Source organism: Crocuta crocuta, unplaced genomic scaffold, assembly GCF_008692635.1.
Source record: "Crocuta crocuta isolate KB4526 unplaced genomic scaffold, BGI_CrCroc_1.0 scaffold337, whole genome shotgun sequence".
NCBI classification, from domain to species: Eukaryota; Metazoa; Chordata; class Mammalia; order Carnivora; family Hyaenidae; genus Crocuta; species Crocuta crocuta.
This window is the reverse complement of record NW_027528873.1, coordinates 3,966,454-3,991,510: the sequence shown is the minus strand read 5'-3', so window position 1 is coordinate 3,991,510 and position 25,057 is coordinate 3,966,454. Positions and strand designations below refer to the sequence as shown.

The window sequence follows — 25,057 nt, the reverse complement described above, 5'->3', positions numbered from 1 at the left end:
CTAATTTATGTTCTAAAATTTTACCCTGGGCTGCTATGAAGAGAATGGACTACAGAGAAGGCCAGCTAAGAGACTACTAAAATAGTCAAGATAATAAATGGTTGCTGGTTTGAAATAAGGTCAGTAGATGATAAAAATTAAAAAATTCAAGAAATATTTCATATAATCAGTAAGAAGTGGATCCAATGTGTGGGGGGAGAAAGAGGAGAAAACATCCTAAATGATTCCCATATGTCTGGCTTGGGTAACAGGTGGACGGTGGTTCCAACTGCTAAGGCTGTGGGGAGGAGCTGTAGAGAGATGACAGGCAATGCTTCAGTTTTAAAGGTGATAAATTTGCAATGTTGTGAGACATCAAAGTGGAGTTGCCAAAAAGGCAGGTGAACATCTGAGAGTGGAGCTCAGAAGAAGACCTGAGTTAAATGCACAAGGTACAATTTTTTTAACTTCTTATTTTGAAATGATTTCTGATGTTCAAAAACTTGCAAAATAGTATATACAGCTCCTGTATACCCATCACCCAGTATTAACACTTTGTGTAGCCAGAGTAAAACTACAGAAACAGAAAAATAACATGGAAACAATGTAGTTAATAATTATATTAAATAATCTTATAGACTTTACTCAAATTTTGCCAATGTCCTTTTTCTGGTCCAGGATGCAATATGGGATCTCACATTGCATTTAGCTGGCATGTCCTTTTAGTCTATTCCAATCTAAAATAGATTCTTAGTTTTAATTCTTTGCCCCGTGATCTTATCAGTATTAGCCAGTTCTTTTGTAGAATATTCCTTAATTAGAATTTGATGTTTCCCTGTGATTAGATTGAGGTTATCCATCTTGGTGTCCCTCTCAATGCAGCATATCAGGAGCTGGATGCTTATTACCAGTGATGCTAATTTCGGTCACACAATTAACTTCGTATCTATCAGAGATCTTATGGGGGAGACTCTTTGACAAAATACTAGTACACTGTTTATCACCATACTTATGTCCACTGATTTAGCATTCATACATGCTGATTTTCTATTTCCATTATTTGTCCTACATTGATTAATGAGAATCCTACTATAAGAAAAAGTAGTCCTTTCTCCCCAGTGTGTTTATTTATTTATATATAGCATTGGTTCATGGATATTTTATTCTTTAAGTTTAAAAAACTTAAAAAAATTTTTTAATGTTTTATTTATTTCTAGGAGAGAGAGAGAGACAGCATGAGCAGGGGAGGGTCAGAGAGAGAGGGAGTCACAGACTCTGAAACAGGCTCCAGGCTCTGAGCTGGCAGTCAGCACAGAGCACGACACGGGGCTTGAACCCACGAACCGCAAGATCATGACCCAAGCGAAAGTTGGACGCTTAACCGACTAAGCCACCCAGGTACCCCTAAAAAATTTTTTTAATGGTATATTTTTTGAGAGAGACAGAGCATGACTGGCAGGGGGCAGGGGGGACAGAGAGAAAGGGAGACACAGAATCTGAAACAGGCTCCAGGCTCTGAGCTGTCAGCACAGAGCCTGATGTGGGGCTCAAACCCACAAACTGGGAGATCATGACCTGAGCCGAAGTTGGACGTTTAACTGATTTATTTTTGAGAGAGAGAGAGACAGAGGGTGAACAGGGGAGGGGCAGAGAGAGAGGGAGACACCAAAAGCAAAGCAGGCTCCAGGCTCTAAGCTGCCAGCACAGAGTCCAACATAGGACTCGAACCCACAAACTGTGAGATCATGATCTGAGCTGAAGTCTGGCACTTAACCAACTGACCCACCCAGGAGCCCCTAAAATAATGTTTCTTTAAATGTTTATTTATTTTGAGAAAGAGACAGACAGAGCAGAAGCAGGGCAGGGGTAGAGAGAGGGAGACTCAGAATCCGAAGCAGACTCAAGGCTCTGAACTGTCAGCACAGAGCCCGACACGGGGCTCAAACCCATGAACTGTGAGATCATGACTTAAGCTGAAGTTGGACATTCAACTGACTAAGCCACCCAGGCACCCCTATTCTATAGATTTTAATCTGTAATTATTATTATTTAATTTGATGCTTAAATTGTCCCAGTTTAGTTACTTGGAGCTCCTTTAAGTTGGCTTCAGTGTCCTTTCTACATGCCATCAGTATTTATTTGTAGCACATTCTTACTTTCTGACTACACATATGCTCTGAACTCATCTTGTATTTTCCCCGCTCAAGTTCTGAAACCAGCCAATACTTAAAAAAATCCGGTTCTCTTTATTGGAGCAGCTCTGAAATTAACAGATAATCCTAATACTAATACTGTAGCCATTAGCGACATGTGGCTATGTAAATTTAAGTTAATTAAAATTGGACAAAATTAAAAATTCAATTCTTAAGTTGCAGTAGCCATATTTTAAGTTTTCAACAGCCACATATGACTAGTAGTTACCATATTGGACAGTTAAGTTACAAAGCATTTTCATCATCATTAAAATTACTGGACCATACTGACTGAGTGAATGATATTTAAAAGCCAAGATTATAGATGTTATTAAATATGTTCATTGCTACTGGGATGACACTGCTTCTAGCTAGATCTTCTGCATGAACAGAGCCAGTATACATACACACTCACACAAACAATCCGTATCTATAAGACAATTTTACTTTGAGAATTCTGCCTTCAAAGGAGAACAGAGAAATGGGGATGGTAGCTGGGGGAGGAGGGTGGCAATGAGGTCTGGGGAGGCATGTCTTTTTAGGATAGGAGATCTAGTACAGGTTTTGCATTTTGAGGAGAACAATCTAAAAGAAAAGGTAAAGATGATGAAATAGAAGAAGTAACTGAAGGAAAAAAGTCCTTGAGTAGGGGAAACAGACAGAATTCAGAGATCAGATAGAAAAATTCACCCTCAACCAGAGAAGGGGCACCTCCTCTACTATAAGATAAGGACAGCAAGAAGGATGCCAAGGCAGATTTGCAGATTTAGATTCAGGAAAATGTGACCAATTTATAGTTTGTAATGATGGAGAATCTCACAGGTATTATTAGAGAAACACAGTAAAACTCCAGGGCAGTTATAAATACCCACGCAGGGCTTATGATCATGAATTTAAAGAAAAATCAGTCTTTGTGATTTTCTCCAGCAATATTCAGGTGCAAAGTGAACACACAGAAAGAGACTAGATTCATTCAGACTAGGATTGTTCCTGATAAACAAGAAGGATGAAGAAAAGAGCAAGGAAATTATTGGAAAACTACAAGAAAAAATGATTATAGTGATAGATTATGGAAAACGACCTAGAAGGAAATGAAAAATAAAAGTGTGTAAGAATGTGGTAAAGATCAATGGATAGAAGTCTTACTGAAATTTAAGATATGCTGCAGTAAGGAGCCTCCAGGTCTGGAAGATAATAACTGCTAGGATATGAAGATTTCCACACATTACCTCCAAATGTAAATTCAGCAAGTAGCACAAAGAAAACAATATAATATTATGCTTTCAGTGGTACTAAAAAACAGAGAATACCACAAACTTCAAAATATCTCTAAAAGTTGAGAAATCAAAAATAAATTCTGCAAAGTTGCTACTGGAGCTCTGGTGCTACAGGCCAATGAGTATGAGCCATGGAGGTTCAAGTGAAATAGAAGACAAAGAGAGGAAAAGAATACAGACCACCATAGGCCCATACAAAGACCTACTTGTGAACATTTATAGCAGTTTCCTCTATAATCACCTCAAACTGGAAACAATTCACATATCTGTCAAGTGATGAATAGAGAAACAAATTCAATACAATGGAATACTACTTGGGAAGAAAAAAAAATGGTTTCCAGTTCCAGGTCAAGATGGAATAGATGCATAATACCTCCCTGGTCCTCTCATGAAGTACAACTAAAGATATTAGGCATTAAATATATAACAAACATAAGAAAATTCGGAAAAGTGAAGAGAACCAAACCAATTAGATATCAACATGGGAGTGAATTCCCTGGGTTTTTAAAAAAAAAACTTTATATATCTCAGACTGAGTGCTAGAGAAGCCACCAGCTTGGAAACAACACCAATGGGTGTGGACAAAAAATGTCCCAAGAAAAAGCCTGCTCTCTCCATCCAAAGGACCAGGAACTAGGCAGCTTAGCAAGACAGAAACCATTTTTAGACAATAATCACTTAGTCCAATCAAATGCCATGAAAACCACTGGGGCTCCACCCAAACCCCCAGCAACAAAAGCCAAAGGCTGAGAAGAGAGCCCAGAATTCCATCTTTGACAGACTATAACAAGCCCCTGCTCCCAATGGTGTCAGTAGAGGCCACATGAGGATCCTGGATTGTCATCTCCACCTAGTAGCAATGAGGCACTCCTCCCCCTTCATGCCAGGGTGAGGTCAGAGAAGGCTGCATAGGAAGGGAAGACCTTCACCAGCTACAGTGGTAACTACTAAATCCTCTCAACGATGGTGTCAATGGAGGCTACATGGAGCAATGATGAGGCAGTCTTCCCCATCACAGCCAGAGTGGTCACAAGAGAGGACTAAGGGGAGCCTGAACCATCACTCTCATTTAGCAATAATAAGGAACTCTTATCTCTCTTCCCCCAGGTGTATCAGCAGATGTTGAATCAGGAACCTGGATTTCTATCTATACCTGACTGTAATGAATAGGCACTCCTTTCCATTCACCAGCAGAGTATAAAGGAGTCTGGCTAAAAGAGAATATTTAAATAAGATTCAGAGACTCTTAACATAATATCCAAAATATCTATAGTAAAACTGAAAACCACTCATCATAACTAAACACCAGACAATCTGTAGCTTTAAATCTTTTTAAATTTTTATTTATTTTGAGAGAGAGTGAGAGTGAGAGAGTGAGTTAGCAAGGGAGGGAGACAGAGAATCTGAAGCAGGCTCCAGACTCCGAGCTGTCAGCACAGAAGCCAATGTGGGGCCAGAACTCACAAACCATGAGATCATGACCTGAGTGGAAGTCTGACGCTTAACTGACTGAGCCACCCAGGTGTCCCTATTTAGCTTTAAATGAGAAAAAACAACCAGCAGATGACAACACTAAGATAATATGGATGTTGGAGCTATCTTACAAAAATGTGAAAGCAGCCATCCTAAAAATGATTCAGTGAGCAATTACAAACACGTCTGAAATAAATGAAATGAAAAGTGTCAACAAAAAAAATGGAAAATCATCAAGGAAATAAAAGCTATAAAGAAGAATCAAATGAAAATTTTAATACTTAAAACCAAAATAAGAAGCTTGATGACAGATAGGCTTAACAGCAGAATGGAGGGGACAGAGGAAATTATCAGTGAACTTAATTAAAGACAGAACAGAAACTATCCAATACGAACAAGGGAGAGAAAATAGACCGGAGGGTGGGGGGTGGGGAGGTGGGGAGCAAAGCCTCAGGAGAGCCTCAGGGACCTGTGGGACTATACTAGAGGATCTAACATTTATGCCATTGAAATCTCAAGAGGAGAGGAGAAAGATGGCAGGGCTGATAGAGTATTACAAGAAATAATGGCTGATTATTCCCCAATTTGGCAAAAGATGCAAATGTACAGATTCAAAAAGTTGACTGAACATACCAAACAGAATAAACTCAAAGAAATCTATGTCAAAATACCTCAGAATCAAACTGAAACACACAGAAAACTAGAGACAAAGTCTTGAAAGTAACCAGGGAGAAAGAGTACATTACTTGTATNAACTTCAGCTCAGGTCATGATCTCATGGTTCGTGGGTTTGAGCCCCATGTCAGGCTCTGTGCTGATAGCTAGCTCAGAGCCTGGAGCCTGTTTTGGATTCTGTGTCTCCCTCTCTCTCTCTCTCTGACCACCCCCTGCTTAGGCTCTCTCTCTCTCTTTCAGAAATAAATAAAACATTAAAAAAATTTTTTTTTAAAAATAAAGAAAAAAATCAAGACATTCTCAAATAAAGGAAAACTAAGACAACGTATCACTTATAGACCTACCCCAAAAGAACAGTGAAATGAGATTCTCTAATTATAAAGACAGTGATTAAAGAAGGCATTGTAAAATAGGAAAGAAAAAATACGGAAAGAGCAAAGATATGGGCAAATGCTACAAATTTAGACTTCCCGTCTCTAATTCTTCTATATTGTGTTAGATGGCTGAAGCAAAAATTATATCACTGATGTGATTCTGAATGTATTCAGGAGAAATGTTTAAGACAATTTTATTACAAATGGTGGAGAGTAAAGGAATTTAAAAGAAGGTAAGGTTTCTACACTTTATTCTAACCAGTAAAACAGCAATACCAGTAGACTAAGTTGTACATGTATAATGTAATCCTAAAGCAACCACTAAAAAGCTACACAAAGAGATATAATACAGATAGAAAAACAGTACAGATAAATCAAAATGGAATCCTAAAAAAATGTTCAAGGAATCCAGAGGAAAAAGGAAACAGTAAAAGAGAACAGAAAACCCAAAAAGTGGCAGACTGACACATCAGTAATTACGTTAAAAGTAAATGCTATAAATTCACATAAGACTGGCCAGACTGGATTTAAAAAAGTGACACCCAACTATATTCTATGTATAAGAAACTATACAGAACTGGATGGATCTGATTGAAAAAACCCAATCTTAAAAGGTCATATATGATAAGACTCCATTTACATAACAGTCTTGAAGGGACAAAATTATAGATATGGAGACAGATCAGAGGTTGCCAAAGGTAACGGATGTTAGTGGGGGAAGGAGTGGGCGTGACTATAACAGGGTAGCATAGGGAGATATTTATGGTGATAGAGAGGTTCTGTATCTTGATTGTGGCAGTTACCACAAATCTATACATACGATAAAAGATATACAGTATGTTGTACACTGCACAATGCCAATTTTCTGGTTTTTATGTTGTATTATAGTTATATAAGATGTAACCATTGAGGGATACTGAGTGAAGGGTACACAGGACCTCTCCATACTTTGCAATTTCTTATAAATCTATGGTTGTCTCAAAAGAAAAAAGTTAAAAAAAATTAAACCATCAGAGTTCAAATGCAGGCTCTACCACTCCTTGTACAAATTTGGGCTCATTTAACCAATCTGTGTATTGTTTCATCTTCTGTAAAATAAAGACAACAGTATCCAATAAGTTATGATAACAAATAAATAATACCTAAAAAACGATTGAACTATTGACATATGCAACAATGTGGATGAATCTCAAAAAAACATTATGATAAATGAAAGACGCCAGTCACAAAAGCCTACATATTACATGAATCTGTCCACACGACATTTTGGAAAAGACAAAATGGAGGGAAATCTCATTAATCTGAATACAAACAAACTGAATCAAATCAAACCAAACCAACTATTTCAAATGTTATAACCAAAGTAAGCAGGGGAGGGAGTGGTGGAAAGGGACTAATCCACATACTTTCATTATATGTTCTCAGTCTAGGGGGAAAACACTGCAAACAAATCTTGAGCTGTTTTGAGTAGGTAAATCCAAATTGAGAAACATTAAAAAAATCTGGCCTTCAAAAATCTCAATACCATGAAAGATAAAGAAAAGCTAAAAACTACTACTGGTTAAGGAGATTAAAGAGACATATAAACTAAATGTAATACACGATCTTGGACTGGATCCTTTCTTGGAGAGAAAAAAATACCCTAAAGGACATTATTGGGACAGTTGACAAAAGTAAAATCTAATAGCTGTAGATTAAAGTACTGGAATATAAAAACTATATATTATACTTTTATTGTAACAACGTTGAGCTTCCTGAGTTTGATAATTGTAATACACTTATTTAAGAGAATACACTTATTCTTAGGACATATACACTAACATATTAAGGATCATGATATATGCAACCTTCTTTAAAAGAGTTCTAAGGGTGCCTGGGTGGTTCAGTGGGTTGAATGTCTGACTCTTGATGGGGGCTCAGGTCATGATTTCACAGTTCGTGGGATCAGGCCCCATGTTGGAATCCATGCTGATAGTGCAGAACCTGCTTGGGATTCTCTCCCTCTCTCTCTCTCTGCCCCTTCCCTGCTTGCTCTCTCTCGCTCTCAAATAAGTAAACTTAAAAAAAGTTCTAAAAAAAGTAATATTATTATTTAATAAATATAAATAAATAAAGAGAGAGAGGAGGAGAGAGGAAGGGGAAAATGCCTCAAAGGAGCTGGGGTGTTCATAATAAGGAGAGTAAATTATAGTCTAGAGAGGAACACTTAACCCACTGTAAGGTAAGTGGGTATGGTAGAAAACAGCATGTAACTGAGAAGGCAGTAGAGGAAACACTAACTCAGGGGATATTCAGATTGTCAGTTAAAACAAAGAGAAAAAGAAGTCAGGGGTATCCAGTAGTTTGTTCATAACAAAGAGGAAAAGTTTGGGTGAAAGAGAAAAGGAAGAGGATTAGGCTTAAACAAACTTCCAGAACAGTTAGAAGATTAAGAGTCTGAGCTACAAAAAAAGTGACTTGAGGGAAAAAAAGGAATTTTTAAGTAGGTGAGAATCAATACTAGTACATCTCAAGGTAGCCATCTAGTTCTAGTGCCAGGGTCCCGAATGCTCAGCTCTGCGGTGTCAGAGTCTCTTCTCTAGAAGTCCTCTAACAGAAGCCTTTCCAATTGTCTTCTGCCAGGTAGTTAGACATAGACATACTTATCCATGATTCTGTAACAGCCCCTTGCCTAACTCTATCATTTAACCCACATTCAATAAGTAACCTTGAATGAATTAATGACTTATCATAAGCTGAGTAGACGAGACATAAGAAAACAAACTGGAAATCAACTTAAAAAAGGAACAACACAGCAGAGTTTCATTTTTCAAAAAAGTTTCTGAAGTATATAAAAGAAGGTACTGGCTTAACATTCAAAGAATACAAAATGGAGAATCATTTCCAGTTGATTTTGGTAGAAAAAAATATGCTTACTGTACAACAAGCTGCTGGCACACAGTTCCATTCTCTGTTATCAGTTCATTCAGTTTTAATTCAAGGTGAACTTTACCCTATAATGAGAAAAAAAAAAGGCAAACTAAGTAGTCGATTTTGCTGACAAATTATTAAAGGTATGTACTTCTTCAAATGGCACCTATAATATTTAGTTATTCACTAACTAATTTTGTAATCCCTAGCGCATGGCTTTGCCCACATTAAGTACTTGTTAAATGACTAACAACCAACAATGTAGATCTAGTAGTCAAATGCTTATATCAGACATGGCATTCAAATCTAAGAATGTAATCCCAGTTTAAAAAGTATTTATGAATCTCAATACCACAGATTAAAAAAAAACATTTGTTTTAGGAAATTTTGAAATGAAAGTAAATTGCAAAATGTAGAATGCTTTTTCCAGAAAAGATAAACCATCAATAAGGTTAGAGGCAGTATCACTATAGGTCAAGAGAAATCATACAATTCTGAAAAATAAAACTAAGTTAAACTAGTAAGACTCAATTTGTCAACACTTTTCTGAAAATTAAGGATTTATCGAATATATACTATATTTTTGTAGGCACTGTAGGGCTAGGTAGGAAATCAATAGATGTATAGCAATCACTGCTTATAAGAAGTTCACAATCTAGTGGGGAGACAATAAACAAAAGATAATATACAATCAAAAGCATTGATGAAAACAATGGGATCCTATAAATAAATGAGTACTTTCTTAAATAGCTGCTAATAAATGGAGTTTTAAAAATTCAGTACTATATATAAATTTAAACCAAACTATCAACTTCTCATGAAATGAAGGCTTAGGAACAATATAATCTAGAGCTTGATATTTCCATGCTGCCACCAGTGATGAGCAATTCTGAAGTGGTTAAGGATCCATCTTGGATTACCTCCACTCAGTTGACAAGACAAATTCCCACAGTGGAGATTTCAGGAGTGTGATGTCTAGAGGCTGATGACGTAAATAATTTCATCAGAGGGTAGGAAAGTTCATTATCAAGTCACTGTTCCTCTTTGGAATAACCCATTTCAGACATTCTTTCACAGCAATCTAACCCGAACTGGCCTCACTATCTTATGGGGGTTTGCTCTGTAAGAGTGAATCTGAGGTCCACTAAGTACAAAGCTCAGGGTTAGATGAATAGTAAGTGCAGAGCAATAAACACTGATTGATGGATCTCAACACAAAATTCTGCATGAGAAAGCTAGGTCTTAAAGAAACAAAAGCATCAGCAGTAGTAAAATTGGCAGTTAGGTGGAATTGGAATTATATTAAGCCAATTTTCCAATAAAAATTCAGGCACAACTAATGATAAATTCATACAAAATTTATAAAAGAGGTCTTTCATTAATTCTACTTTAATATTCATAACCTCTACTACTGGACAATGACCTAGAAGAGGTTCATGATATGTAGTAATTTTAATATTACTCAACTAGAATTCTGAATCATCTTTGCTGTCAGGTCAGCCTGTGTGTGTCACTTACTGAGTAAGCCTAGCCAACTGCATCAAGATTTGCAGCTCAAAGCAGTTTTACTATTTTAACATGTATGCATTTTATAGTAGAAACTGTATGCTAACAAGGCACCCCCAACAGTCTCTCAGGAAATATCTGGGATCCACTCTACTTCTAAAACAACTGAAACTGTTAAAATAGCGTGGAAAAAAGTACACTACTTTCATTCACAAATAAAATTCATAGCACTGTATCAAGAAAAGCTTTGATATAAAAAATATATATATTTAATGGAATTCTACTAGGAATCATTATCATTCAGTCAGAGCCTACCTAATATGTTCATTACTCCTACTGGCTGTTGAAGAGACCATTCCTTTGGTATTAGTCAACAATAACATAGTTGTGTATTTAACCTGGTCAAGAAAAGACTGGGGACAGAGCAGGTAAACACAAGACATATACTATTAAGGTGGAACACTGAAATTAAAAAGCATTATGAGTTAGGGGCACCAGGATGGCTCAGTTGGTTGGGCTTCTGACTCTTGATTTCAGCACAGGTCACGATCTTGTGGTTTGGGGTCGAGCCTGCTTCGGTTCTGTGCTGATAGCAGGGAGCCTGCTTGGGACATGCTCTCACTCTGCCTCCCTCCTTCTCTCACTCACTCTTCCTCTCTCTCTCTCATTCATTCGTTTATTCTCTCTCTCTCTCTCTCTCTCCTCCCCCCTCTCCGTCTCCCTCTCAGGGTTGAGCCTCATGTTTGGCTCTGTGCTGATAACAGGAAGCCTGCTTGGGATTCTCCCTCTCTCTAAATAAATAAATAAATAAACTTAAAAGAAAGTATTATAAGTTAAATCAAGGAAATTATCATTTCTAAACTATAAAACACGATCACATTGTATACTTTAACATGGAAGTATGTACATGATGCTTAGTAAAAGAAACAAGTTACAAAATAGGCTGTATAATGTTAATTTGTAAAAATAAAATATACTGTATGTATTGCTACATGAATTTACTACAAGTCATCTACTAAAACACTGACAGAAGTTATCTTTGGTTGGTAGGATTTCAGATTTTTTTTTTTGCTCTTCTATATTTTAAAAATTTCCATTACCAAAGAGTCCTGGTTTTAGTAAAAAATAAAATTTCAAAAAAATTACTTGGGACTACATTTCAGTAGTAGTCTCTGAACAGCTCTGAACAAATCTCTGAACATCTTAGAGAAAATATTTAGTATGTTAATACATTCATACAAAAGTCTGGTTTTATTTACATCTGTCATCATTTTATAAATTTGGATTATAACAAAACAACTTTGGTGCTTTTTGTTTTGTTTTGTTTTTGGAGAGGGTAGTTTTGAGTTCAGCAAAACATTTCCTAGTCACTTCTGAAGCCAGGTAATAGTGGCTAAGGACAGCCATAGGATATAATTTTGGCCAATAATATATAAGTAGAAGTTGCTGGTGGGACATTTGAAGAAGCTTGTTGAAGGGACTTCCTCACTTCAGCGGTGGCTTGAGAGGCTGAAGAACTTAAACAAAGCAGTCTACAGTCTCATGGTGCTGGGCACATAAAAACTGGAGTCCAGAGCCTGACAAGGTAGAGTGCCACTGGCAAATATGCAGGTTTTCTACTGGAACCTCAAAGGACTATGCCTAAGGAGTAAGAGTGTACAACACTGGCCAGCCTTTACAAAGACCAAAACTGGGGCGCTTGGGTGGTTCAGTCGGTTAAGAGTCAGACTCTTGATTTCAGCTCAGGTCATACATGACCTCATAGTTAGTAAGATCAAGCTCCATGTCAGACTTTGTGGTGGCAGCATGCAGTCTGCTTAGGATTCTCTCTGCCCCTCCCCAGCCTGTGTGTACACACACACTTACTCTCTCTTTCCCAAAATAAAAAAACAAATGTTAGAAAAAAAAAAAAAAAGAAAAACAAAGACCAAAACCTAGCCTAGAATCAGCCAAATCCCTAACCTCTAGATATGCCAAAAATAAAAAACTAAATCTCTGAAGGAAAAAAACAACAAATGTATCATCCACAGCTTCAAGTTATACCTAAACACTTTCATATTTTTCAATGTCCAGCATTCCATCAAAAATTATGAAGCGTGCCAGAAGACAACAGCATACGCCAAAACCAAAAATGAAAACAAAAACCAACAAAATGCAGTTGATTTACAGGAGATGCAAATGTTGGAGTTAACTGACAGAGGTCAAAATAACTGCTTAAAATTTTTACTAAGGTAAACAACAAAATGAAAAAGCCAACAAAACCCTGAAAAATATTAACTGTATCAAAAGAACAATTTAGAACTAGGTAGTAAAATAACCACAATGAAGATGTATTTAACAGCAAATGAGCCACAGCTGAAACGAGAACTGGTAAGATGGAAGATAAATTAGTCAGTGGAAAATATCCAGAGTGAAGCCCTGAGAGGACAAGAACATAAGAGACATAGGAAAATGGGCTATTATTCATGTAACTGGAGTCCCAGAAGAGGAGACAGAAAAAATTAGGGAAGGAGAGGAAAAAATGATAGAGAAATAATTGCCTGGAATTTTCCAAAACTAAAGAAAGACATCAAGGTAGAGATTTAAGAGCCCCAAGGTACACCCATAGGATAACCATAAAGAAAACCGTATGTAGGCAGAGCATAGTAAAACTGCTAAAAGCAGATAAAAAAAAAAATCCTAAAAGCAACTAGAGAAAAAGGAGACATGAGCCACAATGAACCAACAACACAACTCTGATAAGAAACTATGTTTGATGATACACATGCAATATGATTTGGTCCATGACTGCTTTCTTATTATCCAATCTCCTTAAGGGAGGTTCAATGACAAAATAGTATACCTTTAATATATGTCAGAAAATATTGGAAGATTAGATAAGTGGCAAGGTATTCTAGAGGCTTTATTTAAAGTAAAACAAATAACAGGCACCTGAGGGGCTCAGCCAGTTAAGTGCCTGATTTTGGCTCAAGTCACGATCTCCCAGTTCATGAGTTCAAGCTCCAAACTGAGCTCTGTGCTGACAGCTCGGAGCCTGGAGCCTGCTTCTGATTCTGTGTCTCCCTCTCTCTGCACCTTCCCAGCTTGTGCTCTTCCCAGCTTGTGCTCTGCTTCTCTCTCAAAAATAAACATTAAAAATTTTAAAAATATAAATAAAGTAAACCAAATTCTTGGGAGTTATAATTCTATATGTATTTTATAGCAGTGACTATGTTAAGTTGATATATGCAATTATATCACATTAATTTGTACTAGGTAGCATATTTAGGAACTTATAGTACTCTGGGACTATGTGAAAGTTTAGTATTTTATATGCTAGCTTTATTTCAATCACTTTTACAAAAGTTCACACACAAAAAAATCTGTATTTCTGTAGAAGATATCATGAGAATTTCAGCATACAGTTTCAGAAATTCAGGTGAATTACAGGTATCTGGGCAAAACCCAATACACATACTTAAAAACTTCTTGAGTATGGTTTTCGTTTTTTTTTAGTTTTTATCACAAAATACATCATGACAACCATTCCACATAAAAGAACTCAGTATATTTCAACTGGTGGGAAGTTTTATTTATATTGGGAGAGATATCCCAACTTCTTTTTATTTGACAGATATTTTCATGTATAGTAAATCATTTTGGACACAATTAGCTGTCAGATGGAAAACAAAATAAAGGTTTTCCTTAATCTTTCTTATTTATGGGTGGATTTGTTCTCCTTAAAGAAGTATTTATTACAACATAGAATGGTTCCTTCCTTTGTCATTTCATGTTTACAGTTTTACAAATGAAAGTTTTTACAAAATCAACCTGCAATAATGAATTGTACCTTTATGTTCACTATCTTTATTTTTTTTTAAAGGAAATTTTTTTTAATGTTTTATTTATTTCTAGGAGAGAGAGAGAGAGAGAGAGACAGCGTGAGCAGGGGAAGGTCAGAGAGAGAGGGAGTCACATACCGAAACAGGCTCCAGGCTCTGAGCTGGCAGTCAGCACAGAGCCCGACGCAGGGCTCGAACCCACGAACCGCGAGATCATGACCTAAGTGAAAGTCGGACGCTTAACCGACTAAGCCAGCCAGGCGCCCCTATGTTCACTATCTTTAATCAGGCGTGTAAAAAAACCCCAGATGTATGTATTAATAGATATGATCATTGCATTTATTATTTGTAATGCTTGTTTAAATAGGTAGGGCAGAGGCCCTATTTAAAAAACCCCATAAAACAATCAATAACTTATGGCATGATCCAGAAATTCAAGATAAGCCTGTTGGTAAAGACTTATTAACTAAGTCATTACATCAAAAAGACATGATTGACAGCCCATCTGGATTTACTGCTTGTACAAGTTGTATGAGACAAACACCCTTAACTAATGAGAGCACCAACTTTTCCATGTAGGAGATATGGTTTAATCAGTCTTATGTAAAGGCATGCTCTTTATCACAGCACTTAAGAACTAAAGAAAGGAAAAATACTTTGCTTGTTTTGAGTTCTAGGATGATATAGCTAATAGCATGGCTGCTGATCTGCTGATCACTGAAGCCAAAGGGGGTTTATGGAAAGAGGCACCCACAGAATCCATATTAATTTCATTTATGTGGAAAAGAATAGGAGAAAGAACACTAAATTTAGTACTAAGTTTAGTAGGGTGATAACCACAACCAGAAACTAAGGAAGAGAATACTTCAAAAAGGAGAGTGGTCAACTATATTAAAGCTACTGGAAGATCATGTAAGAGGAGGACTGAAAAATGTCCACCAGACTTGTTGATACAACGTCATGGGTAACATTATGGAGAATCTTTTGTGCTCTCTCTCTGGTTCATTGTGGGATATGAAGGCAGATCAGAGAGGGTTAAGAAGAGAAGGGTTCAACTGAAGGGAGAAACTACAAAATAAAAACAAAAAAGGAACAGAAAAAAAGTGGAGAAAAATACATTCATGAAATATTAATATCTCAAATGTTTGAAAAGAAAACTGAAAATAATTTAAACATTTTTTTTAACATTTATTCATTTCTGAGAGAGACAGAGCGTGAGTGAAGGAACGGCAGAGATAGAGGGTGAAACAGAATCTGAAGCAGGCTCTAGGCTCTGGGTTGTCAGCACAGAGCCCGCTGTGGGGCTTGAACCCACAAACTGCAAGATCATGACTTGAGCTGAAGTCAGACACTCAACCGGCTGAACCACCCAGGCACTCTGAAAATAATTTTCATTTTTAATGGCAATAATAAAGCATCCAGGCAACAATTCAAAGTATGAGGTTAGTGTTCTTTGTAACTTTCAACTCTTTTGATATAAAACTCATCTTACTACTACTGGGATCTTTTCATTTGAAGGCTAAATTACATTTCGCACATTATGTCCCGACAACTTCAACACTGAAGGGAATCCTATACAATGAAGTTCTCATTTCACAGATGAAGATTCTCAGACAACAACAGGTTAGCAACTGTTTTGGGTACAAATGCCAATTTAGTGGTAGAGCTAGGAAAACAAACATCTTCCCCTCTGAAGGAGAGATGCCAATAATTTCTTCTATCCAAACCCTTTCTTAGATGCCTACCCAAAGCCCCAAAATAGACTGCTCTACAGTAACTTTGCCCCAGTCATACCAATTAGAATGCAGTGGACATATGACCCAAGTTGGGCCAAATTCTCTAAATTGTGGCAGAGAACTAAATCAGATCTTAGAAACTGAGGGGTTGTAGGGTCATGTAAACTCAATGGCTGATGTGGGCATTGTTTAGCTGTCAGCAAGAGATTAGGGAGAAGCAGAAGTGAGAAACATGTAACCTCATCAGACATAAAGAATACAAAGGAATCTCATCATTAAATAGTGGGTTTTGTTCCTTTCATTTTGCAAAGTGAATAGTATTAAAACGAGAGGGCACAATAGAGAGAAAATATTAACTGTTCATTTTACAAAATGAGAGGGAAAGGAAAAAACACTATTTAAACAGTGAGCACAATACTCAATGAGCACACTGAGCATAGGAAGAAGAAAAAATGAATCAGTGGATATAGTTCCCAAGTGCCCCTTGCAGTATCTACTGCTGCACTGAGTGAAAGCCCACAGTTTAAAGATACAAGATAGGGGCGCCTGGGTGGTTTGGTCGGTTAAGTGTCCAACTCTTGATTTTGGCTCAACTGTCCATTAGATTGAGTCCCACAATGGGTTCTGCACTGACAGCACAGAAACTGCTTGGGATCCTCTCTCTACCCCTGCCCCACTCACGCTCACAAACTGTCTCAAGATAAATAAATAAACATTTAAAAAAGATACAATAGGGGTGCCTGGGTGGCTCAGTTGGTTAAGCATCCGACTTCGGCTCAGGTCATGATCTCACGGTTCATGGGTCCGAGCCCCGTGTTGGGCTCTGTGCTGACAGCTAGCTCAGAGCCTAGAACCTGCTTCAGATTCTGTGTCTCCCTCTCTCTCTGACCCTCTCCTGCTCATGCTGTCTGTCTGTCTGTGTCTCTCTCTCTCAGAAATAAATAATAAAACATTTAAAAAAAAATTTTAAAAAGATACAATACATATTTTTCATTCACCATGGTCCCAAATGCAAGCCAACTATTTTATGTAGTAGTCAACCAAAAAAAAAACAGAAACAAAAAAAAAACCCTATCCGTTATTTTAGTATACTTTGAGAAATTAAACCTTTTCAAAAATAACTTTGACTATGTAAACTGTATCCAGTTTATTACTGTAAGAACCTGACCTCCACTTAAGAGGCAGCTCATCTTAAGTAAATGCCTAACAACTTCCAGCTCTCCCTGGACATACCAAAGTTCCTGTAATTACACTCCAAGAAGTTCCCTAGGAACTTTCAAATGCCCCTCCCTTTTTCTTTAAGCTAATTTGAGTAGGCTTCTACTCCTTATACTCAGATGTTCCCTCCTAAGAATCTGCTGAAGCCTTTTCATGACCAACAGCACAAATAGTCAAAAGCAGTGAAGTTGTTTTAGAATCAGACAAGATCTCTATTGGAACCATGCATGACTCCATCATCTAACAGTTCTATGACTTTGGAGATATCATTTAACCTCTATGAAACCATTTTCTATATTCGTAAAATGCAGGTAACGCTACCTACACCTCATTATGCTTTTCTGAAGATTAAATGAGAAAATGCATATTAAGTACTTAGTACTGTGCCTGGTATATACCATTTAGTCACTAATAGTAAATAGTAGGTGGGATTCCTAATGAACTCAATTTGTCTCATAGGTTTCTCCTATGGCGCCATCAATTGCTCTGAATTCCAGGATATTTTGTAAAATTCTATAAAATTTATGCAAACGAACAAATTTATTAACAAAATAGGATTTGCATGAAGCATAGGCTACTCTTCTATCTTTTCTAGGCTCACAAAGTTAATTTAGTATTCTTGTTATCAGTTTTGGGGCCAAACAACAATATTTCCAATAGTACTATATTAACCTGAAAGGTGTTCTGCACCCCTCCCACCCACTAAAATACTCTTCCTTCTAAAGTGTATTTTAAAGAGTAGATCTTCGGGGCACCTGGATGGCTTAGTCGGTTAAGCGTCCGACTTTCACTTAGGTCATGATCTCGCGGTTCGTGGTTTCGAGCCCCACATCAGGCTCTATGCTGACTGCCAGCTCGGAGCCTGGAGTCTGTTTCAGTCTGTGACTCCCTCTCTCTCTGACCCTCCCCTGCTCACGCTGTCTCTCTCTCTCTCTTAGAAATAAATAAAACATAAAAAATAAAAAAAAAAAATAAAGAGTAGATCTTACAAATTATCATTTAATCAAAAGACTTGTAAAGGTTAATAACTCATGGTCATGAAAATCACTCATAACAAATAAAAAATGTTGACATCTCTAACAGTGAAATACTATTTCCAGGATTTTATGATTAAGAGATAAGTTTTACATACTCGACTAAATAAAAGCCTGTTGTCTAGTACTAATCTTTAATACCATCTCCAAGAATTATACATTCTAGAGAGAATTCTACTTTTTGAGAGTTGAGGGCCTTAAATCCTCTGGCAAATTTATATTGGCCATAAGAAAAGAATGAACTTTAATAAATTACATCTTTAAAATAATCCTCAAATTTCATTTTATACCAAATTCTCAAAGCCTTTTCTTATCTTGGATTTTGTTAAGCTATTAAAAAGAAAAACTTTTAATAGCTTTATATTAATAACTTTAAAACTTTCATATCTACCTTTTGGTAAAGGTATACTGTGGAAAGAGCCACCTGAGAGACTGATGGTAAACAGGTATTTTAGATTGTGTAGCAATTCACAGCTTTCAAAACACTGTTAAAAATATTTCACTTAATTATCACAATCATATGAGTCAACATAGCAACTTTTATTTCCACTTTATAGAAATAAAACTCAAGGTCAGTAAAGGAACCACATATGAAAATTAGGATCTAAATTTTCTGACTTCTTGTGCAAAAGCCTTTCCGTTTTGTCACACTGCCTTTCACCTGTGTCATATACAATAGTGGCTAATTGGGGTCTGAATAATAGTTATTGCCTAAAAGAATAAAAAGAACATTAAAATGAGGTAGAGTGAACAAAACAGGAAAAGTTTCAATTATATTTTGTACTTTAGAAGGGGTTTTATATACAAATACTTAAGTTTTTGAGAATTTAATCAAAGAGAATGCATGAGAGGTTATGAGGAAATAAGAGACACAGGCACTTTATTTGCAAATATCTGTGGGTGTACATAAAGTACTTTTTCTTGTCTTAAACTTCTGTTTGAGTCACAGCAGCAAATTAGAACTTCTTTTAGAGAGGAAGAATTCTGCTTGCAGTATGTCCTCGGGAAATGGTTTCACAATCCTTCCCATATTTTATAAATAAACAGGGTTACAAAAAAAAAGGATTCCCTTCAGATAGAAATAACAATTTCTTAGAGTAACTCAGACTTTTCAGAAAGAAATAGAAAGTTAAGCTACTTGGCTAAACATATATCTTTACTCACATATAGAATCTGTAAGAGCTCTTATTCAGGCAAGAGAAAAGAAGAGCTTTAAAAAGAGTAACAATACCCTTCCATATAAAGAGAAGAGTGAACACAGGAAGGCTGGGTGTGGGGATGAAAGGCTTAACAAGGTGGGCTCAGGCACGGTCTGAATGAGTATTTTCCCAAGACTAGTTTTATTAAGAGAATAACCAATATCCTGGTCAGAACAGATAAAAGCACAGACTTCGATTCTCTCCAAAGTCAGAATTAACATAGCTTTTCTCTTAAAAAATAATTTGCCATCTAAAAAAATTAATAATCTGCCACTGTGACTCAAACAAATGAACTAAAGCAGGAAAAGAATATAACCCAAATATAACCTCCCCAAACTCTCTTTCTCTCTCTCTCACACACACACACGTACGCATTTTCCTTGAATTTAAGGCAAGGCATTTCTTTCCAGCTATATATTACCTAAAGGTCTATAATATTTGGTCCCAGAATTTAAAATGATGTATAATAGCACTGCCTGTATAAATCAGCATAATTAGTTTTTTTCCCACTCATTTTCTGCATGCTGACAATCTCTTATACCACTTATGCCTTAGTATTTACCTGAACCTCCGAATTGGAGTCAACAGGCTGTAGTGAAAACCAAGTTTCTTTGCCACTGTGGTTACATAAGTCTTCTTTTTTGATGGCTACTTTTCCTATAGGAAATAAAACAATATAAGAAAAACAGATTTTGTATAATCACTAGCATTGCTAAAAAATCATTTGCACTGTTACATGTAATACTTTATAGAAAACATTTTTAAATAATTTGTACCTACTGATATTAAAAAATCCACTTTTTTTTCCTCACCAAACTTTTGCTTTAATGGGTCTCAAAATTCTGTGACAGATTTTTGGTCAAGTTGTTTCCATATCCTAAAGAATGAAAAAGTGCCTCAGTTCTCCCTGCTCTTTGGAAGACCCTTTTCTGGGTCATTTTGAATCAGAGGATTAGACAAAAATTCAGTTGTATTTACATGAACTGTATTTTTTTAGTACTTACTCAGATTCACGTTTTCACCCAAAGTTCATCCCATGTAAAAAGCAATGTCCAGTGAGAGTGCAAACTAATCCTACCAAATCTTTAACACTATGAATAAACCACATGTTCTATCTAGACAGACATATTTGCATTTAATAAGAGTTCACAAGCTCCAATTAAGAGAAAAAGATAAATATCCTACATCACTAACAATATTAAAAACTGACTTGAAAATTATAGGTTAAAACAATAATTTTCTTTAAAATCCGCTTTCATTAAAACATTATAAACATTGCTTACGTTGCTTTAATGTGTACCAAAATAATAATAAAAAATAATAATAATCAGGGAAGTTCCCTAGTTTCTACTTCTTACAGAAAGATACAGTACAAAGAACAAAGTTGTAGGAGAGGAAGAAACAGAAATGTTCTTATTATAATGAGGTATTTGCCATGTTGGTACAAAGCATTTCCTTCCTCAATTCAAGTTTTGAGAAGCAGACACAGCTTTGCATATGACTGACAATTTATTCCAAGACTCTACACAAAAGCTTCAACAAAGAATATATACTAAAGTCAAAGTTCACTTTCTTTCGTCAAATACAAATTTTCACTTTAAGTGCCCCAATTATACTTCATGCTCTTTCTCTTCTGATCTATCTTGGTCTTTTAGTTCTACATTTGAAAACTTTTAGGAAACAGTAAAAAGTTTTCTATCAGGATTTATCAATTCTTCTGTTTCAAGTGCTAAGGAAAGGTATGACAAGAAAAAAATACCGAAAAACTTTCATTAAATTTTTATTTGGAATTAGGTAGTGGTGATGGTTGCACAAATCTGTGAATATACTGAAGACTACTGCAGGGGCACATGGGTGGCTCAGTCGGTTAAGTGTCCAACTTTTGCTCAGGTCATGAGCTCACAGTTTGTGAGTTCAAGTCCCGCATCAGGTTCTACACTGACAGTGCAGAGCCTGCTTGGGATTCTCTCCCTCCTCTCTCTCTGCTCCTCCTCCCCTGCTTACACTTTCTCTCTCTCAAAATAAATAAACATAAATAAATAAAATACATAGACAGATGGATAAACTGGATGAAGTCTAATGTAAAGGCCAAATCTTCTTGTGAATATACATAATTTATAATTCATTCAAATCTTGTAGGAAATGGAACCAGAAAAATAATATATTTTAGTGCTTTTTTTGGTTAAACTTAAGACACAAAATGATGGGAAAACAAATTCTTCCACTACTGGATATACAGATTAAAAGCCAAGTACAGAATTTAGGCACTCAAATATTCTTTATACTGTTGAAGTTTAGGTTAAGAGACAAATTACACAAATCTAAGGTTTTACCTATGAATTATAGCAAATTCCTAGCAAATCAATATAATACCAAGAATGACTTAAGATACAGAATTATGACAAGGTATTATGTCACAAATGATTAGGATTATCAAAAGTCTATCAAGTGGTTCCATCTACCACTGAATCCACTCCAGATATGAACATGAAGGCAACATATAACAGTTTGACACATATATATACATACATGTACATATAGAAATAGATGTACATATCCTATAGCTGAAGTTCTTAACATTTTGAAAACAACTCATTTCCCCCTTTAAGAATCTTGGTATCTATGCACCGTTTATGTCCTCTTTCCAGAAAAATGCAGATATTATCTGGCATGTAATTTTAAGACAGTTTACTCACTATCCAGTAACTCACTGGTAGATTCCTCGTTAAGGCCTAATAACAGTTACCAGGATTTTTAGTTTTATACATAATTTATGAATATGTACACATATATACATGTGTGTATTTATTTTATATTTATAAGTATCACCAAAGCCAGATGCCAACTTAAAAATAGAGTTTTTGAAAAAATGTATTTGGAAGTTTACTGGCTTAATTGATTCATTTACTCATTCAATAAATAATCACAATGCCACTGTGCTTTAAATGGTGATATGATTTCCAGACTGCCATAACCAAAATCTATTTAATTAGTAAAATTTATAAAAAGTAGAGTAGGAACTCTACTCAGATCATTGAGTATCCATCTTTATATCACAGGTGTCTTTCCAAATGAGAATTTTCTTAATTCATGGTAAAAATTCCCAGAAGCAAGTACCTTCTCCTTCTACCTATCTTGTGCATCCATGGCACTCATTGTCATGAAAAGAGTTGAATGATTCTTGTCCTCTGAGAGAGAAGCCCTTCTCTGATTGGCTGCAAAAATTTTGTGCCTCTAATGGTCCCAAAGATAGTTTAGTGTTCACCATTTTGAACAAAGTTAACTCATTACTTTAGTGACCATGAAATCACCAACCTCAAGGGAAAAAAAAATTTTCCAGGGACAAACTACTCAACAAATTATATAAAGGTACTATTTCATTTCCCCACTGTCCTGACAAACTCATAGACAGAAAGAGCTCAGATCAAACACACACACACACACACACACACACACACACACACACCACCAGATGCTGTACCAGCTCCTTAAAATAAGACAAGGAGAGGAAACACAAAAAGAAATGAAGGAAATGTGGGCACAGAAATTATCTTTGTTGGTCTCTAAGTAGGAAAAAAAAGTATTCTCAGCTTACCAGCACCACTTCTAAACAAGATTTTCTTGCCATCTGTAAAAACTATGTTATATTTGGGGCCCATTTTTAGACACAACATATTCTTAGAAATTGCATCCTGATACAGATCACCAACTGGCAAATCTTGCTAGTCCTGTTCCTACATGGAAACTAGTAGAAATGGATGAAAAGAGCAGATATAAGTAGTGACAACTGTAACTGTCTATACAGGATGAAAATGGACCAGAACACTGAACAAATTCTGGCACAAAGTCAACAAGAGCATTTCAGTCAATCACAAAACTTTGATGCCTTCATGTATAGAGTTTAGGGTATGTTTGTTCTCTACGGTATATTAATGGTTCCCCAAAATCATACTTCCTTAGTCTTTGCATTGTGTGGTCTCCTCTAGCACAGACCCTGGTTTGGCCATGTCACTTGCTTTTACCAAAATGGGACATCAGCAAATGTAATGGAAGTAGAATCTTAATACACATCTATGCAGCAGGGCTTACACTCTTAAAACCCGAATATCATGTGACAAGGAAGGCACAGATAAGAGCCAGCACCAGCCACCAGACATATGCATCAGGGCATTCAGTCCAGTCAATCTTCCAGATAAGTGCACATTAGTGATCCCAGCTGAGACCAGCAGAAGAACCACCAGTGAGCTCAGCCCAAATTAACAACTCTCAGGATCATGACCACATATATAGTTGACGTATTAAGCCACCAAGTATTGCAATGGTTTGTTATGTACCAATAGATAAGTGATAGAGACCCTAGGCAAACAGATATGAAAGTGTCATCTTAGGCAATTTTTAAACAGTGGGTTTGACTTCAGAGATAAATACCAGCAGAAATTACAAACTGAAGAGATGGAAAAGACCTTAGCAATCTTAAACTCAGTCTTATTTTATAGATGAGCCAGGCCTAACAAGGTGAAGTGATGTGTTTAAGGTCACACAGCCAGTAAGTGACAGAGTCAAGAATGAATTCAGGTCTCTGATATCTTACTGAAATTCTCTTATACTGTTCTGAACCAAGGGGAAAGAAAAAAAAGTTGCCAAAGTCAGATAACCATAGTTTAGTTTTTGAGCCTCGATTCCCCCTCAAATTAAAATACCTAGAAAATACACATGAGAAGGTAAAATATGTTTTATTTTTCTCTTTTCTCTTTGGAAATGGAAATACATTCTTACATAAAACTTTTATATTTTTACATTCCTTTTAAGAGAGGATACTATACCTTAGGTAAATACATCACACAGTAAAAGATTTTTAAAGCCTTAATTTTGCAACTTCCTATCTTTTTATAGCAAAGTTCCTAGGTCTCAAGCTTTGAATTCATAATCGAGTTTGTGCCTAACATAAAATAATTTCCCCCATATTAACAGCAGTTATTACTTTTGGGAAGTGGACTGGGAGGGAGTCAGTGGTCAAAATGAATTAGGATTATCTGTAGTACTCCAATTTGAAATTAAAAAAATTTTTTTTTAATGTTTTATTTATTTCTGAGAGAGAGAGGGAGAGAGAGACAGCATGAGCAGGGGAGGGTCAGTGAGAGAGGGAGACACAGAATCTGAAACAGGCTCCAGGCTCTGAGCTAGCTGTTAGCACAGAGCCGGATGCGGAGCTCTAACCCACGAACCGCAAGATCATGCCCTGAGCTGAAGCCGGATGCTTAACCGGCTGAGCTACCCAGGCGCCCCACAATTTGAAATTTTTTTTATAAAAAGACAAAAATTTATATATTACTTATACAGTTAATAAACAAACAAGCTCTTAAAACTGTATTTGGCTAGTGCACATTCTCAGATATTCTTAAGTTTCAAAGCTCAAATTTCACTTGAAAATGCTATTGTACTGTTAATCTTCAACTTGGCAACTAAGAATTATAAAATAATTGAACTCAATTTTCAATAGCTAAAAAATTTAAAATTAAAAAAAAAAATCCTCAGGGTGCCTGGATGCCTCAGTGGGGTATGATTCTTGATTTCAGCTTGTGTTAAGATCCCAAAGTTGAGCCCTGAGTTAGGTTCTACACTGAGCATGCAACCTTACTTAAGATTTTCTACCTCTCCCCTCT

The 25,057-nt window shown here is 36.3% G+C and overlaps 1 protein-coding gene across 2 annotated transcripts in view; it reads right to left on the bottom strand.

Annotated features, from left to right (window-relative positions):
• The window catches only part of RASA2 (RAS p21 protein activator 2), a 94,043-nt gene that overhangs the window by 59,365 nt on the left and 9,621 nt on the right, over positions 1-25,057 (bottom strand). For both annotated transcript variants that reach the window (XM_077756711.1, XM_077756710.1), the window contains exons 3-4: positions 19,957-20,051; positions 8,887-8,963 (exon numbers count right to left, since the gene is read on the bottom strand). In XM_077756711.1, the coding sequence (XP_077612837.1) occupies positions 8,887-8,963; positions 19,957-20,051 (172 nt within the window). The remainder of the gene's footprint in view (positions 1-8,886; positions 8,964-19,956; positions 20,052-25,057) is intronic.